Source organism: Oncorhynchus tshawytscha, linkage group LG13, assembly GCF_018296145.1.
Source record: "Oncorhynchus tshawytscha isolate Ot180627B linkage group LG13, Otsh_v2.0, whole genome shotgun sequence".
Classification (NCBI taxonomy): Eukaryota; Metazoa; Chordata; class Actinopteri; order Salmoniformes; family Salmonidae; genus Oncorhynchus; species Oncorhynchus tshawytscha.
Window position 1 is genome coordinate 12006476 of NC_056441.1, and position 9115 is coordinate 12015590.

Consider the following 9115-nt stretch of genomic DNA (forward strand, 5'->3'; position numbering starts at 1 on the left):
AAGAGTATATAGACTGCGGTGGACCTGATCCTAGATCAGATCTCATAAGCTTTGTGAGTATAGGTCTTGGCCTTACTGATACTTCATCCACTGAGGTTATTAAACTGAAACCCTCTCACCAGTTCCATGCCCCTGTATTTCACAACATCCTCCATGTACGTCTCTCCTCTGCTCAGGTAAATGTGCTGATACTTGTAGAATGTCCTCACTGAGTAGTCTCCTCCTGTGTGTGTGTGTGTGTGTGTGTGTGTGTGTGTGTGTGTGTGTGTGTGTGTGTGTGTGTGTGTGTGTGACCCTGACACACACACACATAAATCAAATCGAGTTATATTTGTCACATGCTTTGTGTACAACAGTGAAACAGTGAAATGTTTACTTGTGCATCCTTTTTAAGATGGTGCCAGAGAAGAAGGCAGATGTTTTGCCCCCAGCTGATTGTGCATTTTCGTCCTTTATTTGCGTTGTTTGTAACTTATTTTTTAAACTTATTTTGTACATAATGTTGCCGCTACTGTCTCCTATGACCAAAAATAACTAATCGACATCAGGACTGTGATTACTCACCACGGACTAGCAGAATCCTTTTTTTCCTTTCATGACTCTGACGAGCCCAACGTGAAGGATATTCTGCTTCCTCGGGAACTGGCCCCGATCCCCGTGATCTGCGTGAAGAGGAGGCGTAGAAAGAGGGGCCAAAGGGCGGGCTGCCTTCTGACAATTCGTAGGCGATCGAATTAACCCCCACTTCCCTCCATTCTGCTAGCAAACGTGCAAACGTTGGAGAATAAAATCGACAAGTTACGCGGAAGATTAACCTACCAACGGGACATTAAAAACTGTAAGCATTGCAAGGACTTCTACAGCATACTAACCTCAACATCAAAACCTTCATTCCAATTCACAATTCCATACTTAAAACATTGATTTTGGACCAAAAATATCTAAATTGACTATTACTACCATGGATTATCATGAAAAAAACTTCTAACAAGCCAAAACCTGCAGAAGAAACACAGCGTAACCTGGAAATACCATCCAACACAAAATTGAGTGACTGATGTTAAGTAAATGCAAATAATCTCTAGGTAATTGTGTTATATAAAGTTTAGTAAATAAGGCTACTAAGCTACCAAGCTGCTAGTAAAGAATCTGACTGAAATTAGCACTGAAGTGTGAGGTGTGAAAACTCTTGAATATAACAATGGCAGGGGAGTTTCATAGCCCCTACCTCCCGCCCAAATGCAGAGGCCTTTGAAGCGCCCTCAATCTGTGCAGAGAAGATATCTTCCTCAGAATCCCCACAATACAACAACCACAGGACAACTTGTTTGGACGTCGTAAAGGACCATTCACCGACACGGAAAAGATATAGCTAGCTAACGACCTCCTTTTCCATGTGGGAAATGATTGACACAGAGACTTGCTTGCCACGTTAGCTAGCTAGCTGGGATTTTCCACAAGGAATCTGCCTCCAGAAAAAAGCTTCTCTCAAGTGGGTGTGACATCTACTCCCGTTGCCTGCTACTCTGCTGCTCTGCTGCTTGGATTCCACCTAGCGATCTGTTCACCACCAGCCCTGGCCTGTCTCCCCCTGTCTGGTATAGGTACCCCCGCCACACTCCCCCCTCTCTCCCGAGCTTTCACTTGCCTCCAGAAAACATTCGCTGTTGAGGCGAGTGACTCTGAACTTACAATGGTTAGCCCCAAGTTGTTATATTTTTTGCTTGTGCTTTATGCTATTTGCCTCATGACTCCTGCGTGCTTTGTTGACTATGAACTTGCTTGTTTACCCATCCGTGGAACAGTCTATGTTTGATCCCACACTCGGGACTCGTACTCTCTATTGGTTTCACAGACTCTTGGCCTCCCATCCTATTCTAACCACCTCTTGCTGGCTTTGTATTCATGTTACCTGATGCACTTGCTGTACAGTATGATATTGTTGTCATCTAATGCACATTCAAATGTTATAAATCAACACTGCGGAGCTCTCCCTGTCCTCTGCCGTGCCTTGATTGTATTACTGTTGATGATATCTGGAAATGTGCATGTACACCCTGGCCCACCTACTGTTGCTAGCCCCAATTGTGATTTTTGCTCTGCTATCTGCTTCACTGATTTCTGCACTCGTAAAAGCCAGGGTTTTCTGCATGTTAAAACTAGAAGCTTATTATCTAAAATGTATCAATTGAAAGTGTGGGTTCACAGCTCCAATCCAGATGTGTTGGTTATTACTGAGACGTGGTTAAGAAAGAGCGTTTTGAACACTGATGTTAACCTTTCTGGTTATAATCTTTTTCGTTAAGACAGATCTTCCAAAGGTGGTGGAGTGGCAATCTTTACCAAGGAACACCTTCTGTGCTCGGTTGTCTCCACCAAGTCTTTCCCCAAACAATTTGATTCACTGGTTTTACACATTAAATGTTTAAATAACTCTTTGTTGACTGTTGCTGGGTGTTATCAGCCACCATCAGCACCGCCCTGTACCCTAAATGCCCTAAACTCTCTCCTGGCCCCTTACACTAAGTCTGAATTTGTCCTGCTAGGTAATCTAAACTAGGACATGCTTAAACCACCTGACCAAGTCCTAAAGCAATGGGACTCCCTAAATCTTTCTCAGATTATCACCAATCCCACAAGGTATGACTCCAAACACCCAGAAAAGGCTACTCTCTTTGATGTTATCCTTACAAATATGATAGGTATCAGTCTGGTGTTTTCTGTAATGACCTTAGTGATCACTGTTTTACAGCATGTGTTCGTAATGGCTGCTCAGTGAAACGACCTGTCCTGACTTGTCATAGATTCTTGCTAAACCACTTTAATGAGCAAGCCTTCCTTCATGACCTCTGTAAATTGGTGTAGAATCAGATTGACCTATACCTATACCTCTGTCGAAGACTCTTGGGCCTTCTTTTTTTATATTTTCAGAGGTATCGTTAACAAATACACACCGATAAAGAAAATGAGAATTCAAAACAGGTTCAGCCCCTGGTTCGACCGTGATCTGGCAAAGTTACTCCACCTTAAAAATTATATTTGGCAAATCACTCCACACGCCTACTCAGACTAACTGGCTCTCATTCAGGCAAATTAGAAATAATTGAACTCAGGCTTTCCGGAAGGCCAAAGTTAGTTACTTTAAGGAGCAGTTCTCTCTGTGTGAGTCTAACCCCAATAATTTCTGGAAAACGGTTAAAGACCTGGAGAATAAACCCTCCTCCTCACAGCTGCCCATGTCCCTTAATGTTGATGATGTGGTTGTTACTGACAAGGAGCACATGGCTGAGCTCTTTAATCACCACTTCATTCAGTCAGAATTCCTATTTGACTCTGTCATGCCTCCTTGCCCGTCCAACATTTCCTCATCTCCCACCCCTTCTAATGCGACTAGCCCCCGATGCTCCTCCCTCTTTTTTCCCTGCCCTGCTGCAAAGTTTCTCCCTGCAGGCGGTCACTGAGTCTGAGGTGCTAAAGGAGCTCCTTAAAATTGACCCCCCCAAAAAACATCTCATTTAGATGGTTTTAGAACCTTTCTTTTTTAAGGTTGCTGCTCCTATCATCGCCAAGTTCTTCTCTGACCTTTTTAACCTGTCTCTCCTCTCTGGGGAGGTTCCCATTGCTTGGAAGGTAGCCACGGTGCGTCCTTTATTTAAAGGGGCAGATCAAGGTGATCCTAACTGTTATAGGCCCATTTCTATTTTGCCCTGTTTAACAGAAGTCTCTCAGAGTGTATAAAGTTCTGAACACCTCCAAAACAAAGGTCATGTGGTTTGGTAAGAAGAATTCCCCTCTCCCCACCGGTGTGATTACTACTGAGGTAGTCACCTCATACAAGTACTTCTGAGAATGGCTAGACGGTACACTGTCCTTCTCTCAGCACATATCAAAGCTGCAGGCTAAGGTTAAATATAGACTTGGTTTCCTCTATCGTAATCGCTCCTCTTTCACCACAGCTGACAAACTAACCCTGATTCAGATGACCATTCTACTCAGGCTAGATTACAGAGACGTAATTTATAGATCGGCAGTTAAGGGTGGTTTGAAGCGGCTAGATGTTCTTTACCCTTCGGCCATCAGATTTGCCACCAATGCTCCTTATAGGACACATCACTGCACTCTATACTCCTCTGTAAACTGGTCATCAGTTTTTTAAAATAAAACCCTCTTAGGCCTCGCCTATCTGAGATACCTACTGCTGCCCTCATCCTCCACATACAACACCATTCTGCCAGTCACGTTCTGTTAAAGGTCCCCAAAGCACACACATCCCTGGGTCGCTCCTCTTTTCAGTTCGCTGCAGCTAGCGACTGGAACAGGCTGCAAAAACCCCTCAAACTGGACCGTTTTATCTCCATCTCTTCACTCACATGCTGTGTTTTCATGTGTTGCTGCCATGCTATGTTGTTGTCTTATGTCTCTTTTTATGTTGTGTTGTGGTGTCTCTCTTGTCGTGAAGTGTGTTTTGTCCAATATTTTATTTTTTATATTTAATCCCTGCCCCCGAACCCCGCAGGAGCCCTTTTGCCTTCTGGTAGGCCGTCATTGTAAATAAGAATTTGTTCTTAACTGACTTGCCGAGTTAAATAAAAGTTAAATAAAATAAAAAATAAAGATACATTTCAGGTTATATACTGTACTGTACATACATACTTTACATACCCACCGCCTCAACTCAGTCTTCTGTAGCAACATTTGAAATGGTATTTTTCATACATTAGATAAAAGTGGAGACTCAGAGCTACAAAATGGTATATCACACACTGCAGTTGAGGAACAATGGGAAAGTAATTCTGCTTTGAAAGTTGATAAACTTGTCGCCCCATTTTTGAGAAAATGGACCTTGAATGTGGTGGTACAACTACTGGAGAGCTTTTCCTTGTCTACCCCTATTCCGCATCGTTCACACCCTCTTGAGCCTTAGCTCCACTCATCTCTTTAGGATTCACATGTGAGGCCATGTGCTAAACAGAGTAAGTAAGATAGTGTAGTAAACAATCAAAGATTTCAAGACTAAAACTGGTGAAAGTAGTAGCCTACAATATGAAAAACTCCAGGTAAATATACACTTAATCCAGTCTTTGGTCTATATCCTAATCTGACTTTGAAAGTGTCCAGATAAAAAATATTAAGTAAATATTTCATAATTATTAGATGATGCTTACCCAGACACTTGTCTACATTGATGGGTAATGTGAAAGAAATGCTATAGCCACCCCCCCAGCCACATCTAGCTAGGTGGATGAGTCACTATTGTCTAGACATGTACGCAGGTTCATGAAATACAATAGGTGGCCGTGATCACCCCCCAGACACAACTTGATTGTCATATAATCATTCTCTTGCAAAGTGGAGTCTTTTGTTTAGACATCTAGCTAGCTAGCTAGCTAAACAATGAACCATAATCTCAACCAACAGCTACAGTACAAACCACTATCCAAGAAATGCTGGAGTATGAATCTGCAGGTAGCTAAAACTAAGCAACAAGGTAACATTTTTGATAGCTATAACTAGCAATGCAAATGGCTTTCTGAGATATGAATAATATTACTACATAGATCATACACGCCTTAGCTAGCGAGCCAGCAAATGAACTTTCGCTAACTAGCAAACAATACAGTTTAACTTGCAATGAAAACAATTTTCTGTCAAAATCAGACACGTATAACATCTGAAAATGTAGCTAGCCTCTTACCAGTAAACATGGATGAACGCTTCACGGGAGCGGGTCTTTACCATTTGGTTTGCAGCTAGCTAAAGCTTGCTTGGCCGGTTGTTGTGTTAAGTCACTAACCTTGTACAGAATGTAGTCCATCACTTTTTCCCACTGATCTTTGTCCATAGTGCCTGCTAAATTCTGGGCAGCAATGTTGTTGAGAGCAGTAGCAACACTTTTGCAGATCTTCGCGGTTAACGTTACAGTATCTTTAAAAAAAAGTGTGGTAGCAAGGATTATCTACACATACTGAGCAGCTCATGTTATAGACAGAAACATGTTTCATGTCAGACCAACCCGAACTCATCTCTCGGCATGTCCAGCCCGTCCATTATCTCAGCCAATCATGGCTAGCTGTAAAGTTCCTATCTTTTTCCATGGCTTAACCAACAAGGCTCGTAATTTAACCATTTTATTCATATTTACAGATGGCATACAAGTTTGTTATTAAGGCACATTAAAATTCACATGTTCTAGAGCATTTTGATCAAATAATATATATATTTTTTCTAAATGAAATGCTTCTCCTGTGAAATAGTGATGTACGACATACGCCTAGCTTCCTGAAATTAGTCACATATAGGTATAGCAACAGCGCATGTGGTGTGTGTGTGTGTTGGGGTGTCAGTGTAAGTATGTGTGAGTGTGTGGGTAGAGCCCAGTGTATGCATAGAATCGGTGCTATTTAATGGTCTTGTTTAGAAGTCTTATGTCTTGGGGGTAGAAGCTGTTCAGGGTCCTGTTGGTTCCAGACTTGGTGCATTGGTACCGCTTGCCGCCCGGTAGCAGAGAGAACAGTCTTTGACTTGGGTGGCTGGAATCTTTGAAAATCTTTATAGCCTTCCTCTGACCCCACCTGGTATAGAGGTTCTGGATGGCAGGGAGTTCGGCCCAAGTGATGTCCTGGGCCGTATGCATTACCCTCTGTATCGCCTTGTGGTCGGATACCAAGCAGTTGCCATACCGAGTGGTGATGCAGTCAGTCAAAATGCTCTCGATGGTGCAGCTGTAGAACCTTTGAGGATCTGAGGGCACATGCCATCCAACCTTGTTCGAAATGTCAAATAAGGTTAAGGTTTGGGATAGGCTTAAAACAAAAATATAAAAAACAACTTTCTATCGCTGGATTCGAACATGCAACCATCCACCATCCAAACCAAAGTCTACTTGAAGGTAACAGAAGGTAACAGTTCACTGTTGCCCCTAGTGGCCAGGTTCCACATCATCTCCAGACGTACTCAGACATGGATGGACGTTGAATACTGACTTGTATCACGTGTGACCTGCCTGATTAATGGTGAGTTAGCCACTAACTCTGTGACTGGTGTGAATCAATGACTGAGTTAGCAACTAGATCTGTGATTGTTGGGTGTGAAAGTGGGCCATTAAAGACAGTGGCTGAGATGGATTCAGCTTGCCCGGTAACAAGGCCCAAAGGCTCTGCTGTATCTATAGCAGCCCTGTATTGATTTATTGGACCACGATCATCCATCCATCACCTGTAACATGGCCCATTGCTGCTGGTTGAAGACATCACCTGTAACATGGCCCATTCCTGCTGGTTGAAGACATCACCTGTAACATGGCCCATTGCTGCTGGTTGAAGACATCACCTGTAACATGGCCCATTTCTGCTGGTTGAAGACATCACCTGTAACATGGCCCATTGCTGCTGGTTGAAGACATCACCTGTAACATGGCCCATTGCTGCTGGTTGAAGACATCACCTGTAACATGGCCCATTTCTGCTGGTTGAAGACATCACCTGTAACATGGCCCATTGCTGCTGGTTGAAGACATCACCTGTAACATGGCCCATTTCTGCTGGTTGAAGACATCACCTGTAACATGGCCCATTGCTGCTGGTTGAAGACATCACCTGTAACATGGCACATTGCTGCTGGTTGAAGACCATTTGGCCCATTGCTGCTGGTTGAAGACATCACCTGTAACATGGCCCATTGCTGCTGGTTGAAGACATCACCTGTAACATGGCCCGTTGCTGCTGGTTGAAGGCAACATTGCTGCTGGTTGAAGACATCACCTGTAACATGGCCCATTGCTGCTGGTTGAAGACATCACCTGTAACATGGCCCATTTCTGCTGGTTGAAGACATCACCTGTAACATGGCCCATTTCTGCTGGTTGAAGACATCACCTGTAACATGGCCCATTTCTGCTGGTTGAAGACATCACCTGTAACATGGCCCATTTCTGCTGGTTGAAGACATCACCTGTAACATGGCCCATTGCTGCTGGTTGAAGACATCACCTGTAACATGGCCCATTTCTGCTGGTTGAAGACATCACCTGTAACATGGCCCATTGCTGCTGGTTGAAGACATCACCTGTAACATGGCCCATTTTGCTGGCTGAAGACATTGTAAAGCCCATGCTGGTTGAAGACATCACCTGTAACATGGCCCATTGCTGCTGGTTGAAGACATCACCTGTAACATGGCCCATTTCTGCTGGTTGAAGACATCACCTGTAACATGGCCCATTTCTGCTGGTTGAAGACATCACCTGTAACATGGCCCATTTGCTGCTGGTTGAAGACATCACCTGTAACATGGCCCATTGCTGCTGGTTGAAGACATCACCTGTAACATGGCCCATTGCTGCTGGTTGAAGACATCACCTGTAACATGGCCCATTGCTGCTGGTTGAAGACATCAGATGGCTTCTAAAAAGACCAAAAGGTTACAGTAGATGATGGTGATGTTGATTATGGTGATGATGGCAACGACAAAGAGCATACTTAAAATAAAAAAAATCTAAAACACCGTTATTCTTGGTTGTCTGTGTTATATTGCACTAGTACTACTGCAATACTCAAACTTCAGGGACCATGGATTGTTTTGCCCAGTAACTGTTATGAAAGTCTCAAAGTTTCCTACCCAGGCTAGAACTCACTCATTAACAGTGTTCAACCTTGGATGTCAAAGAATGTCACCCCATCCGTCTCAGGCATCTGTCTCTATTACTGCAGCACAGGTTTGCTGTCCTTCTTAATTAGACAACAGCTTCATCAAAGTCTGTCTCTCTCTCTCTCTCTCTCTGTCTCTCTCTCTCTCTGTTTTTCTGTCTCTCTTTCTGTCTTGCTACCATGATTCCCTCTCTCTCTTACACTCTATCCCCCTCCCTCCCTCCTCTTCCTCTATACCTTCTCTCCTGACAGGGGACATCATCTGGTACCGCTGTCATCCTGGCTTCACCCTGGTGGGGAATGAGATCCTGACATGCAGACTGGGGGAGAGACTTCAGATGGATGGGCCTCCTCCCACATGTCAAGGTGTGCGTGTGTGTATGCGTGCGTGCTTGCGTTAATTCGTTTTGCGTATGTGTGTGTGAGTGCGTGCCTGCATGCTTGCGCGTGTGTGCGTTTTCGTTTGTGGC

General features: G+C 43.8%; 1 protein-coding gene across 1 annotated transcript in view; it reads left to right on the plus strand.

Annotated features, from left to right (window-relative positions):
* Positions 1–9115, plus strand: part of LOC112246006 (CUB and sushi domain-containing protein 3-like) — a 385088-nt gene that overhangs the window by 267263 nt on the left and 108710 nt on the right. The window contains exon 41 of the mRNA XM_042295029.1: positions 8898–9011. Coding sequence (XP_042150963.1) covers positions 8898–9011 — 114 coding nt within the window. The remainder of the gene's footprint in view (positions 1–8897; positions 9012–9115) is intronic.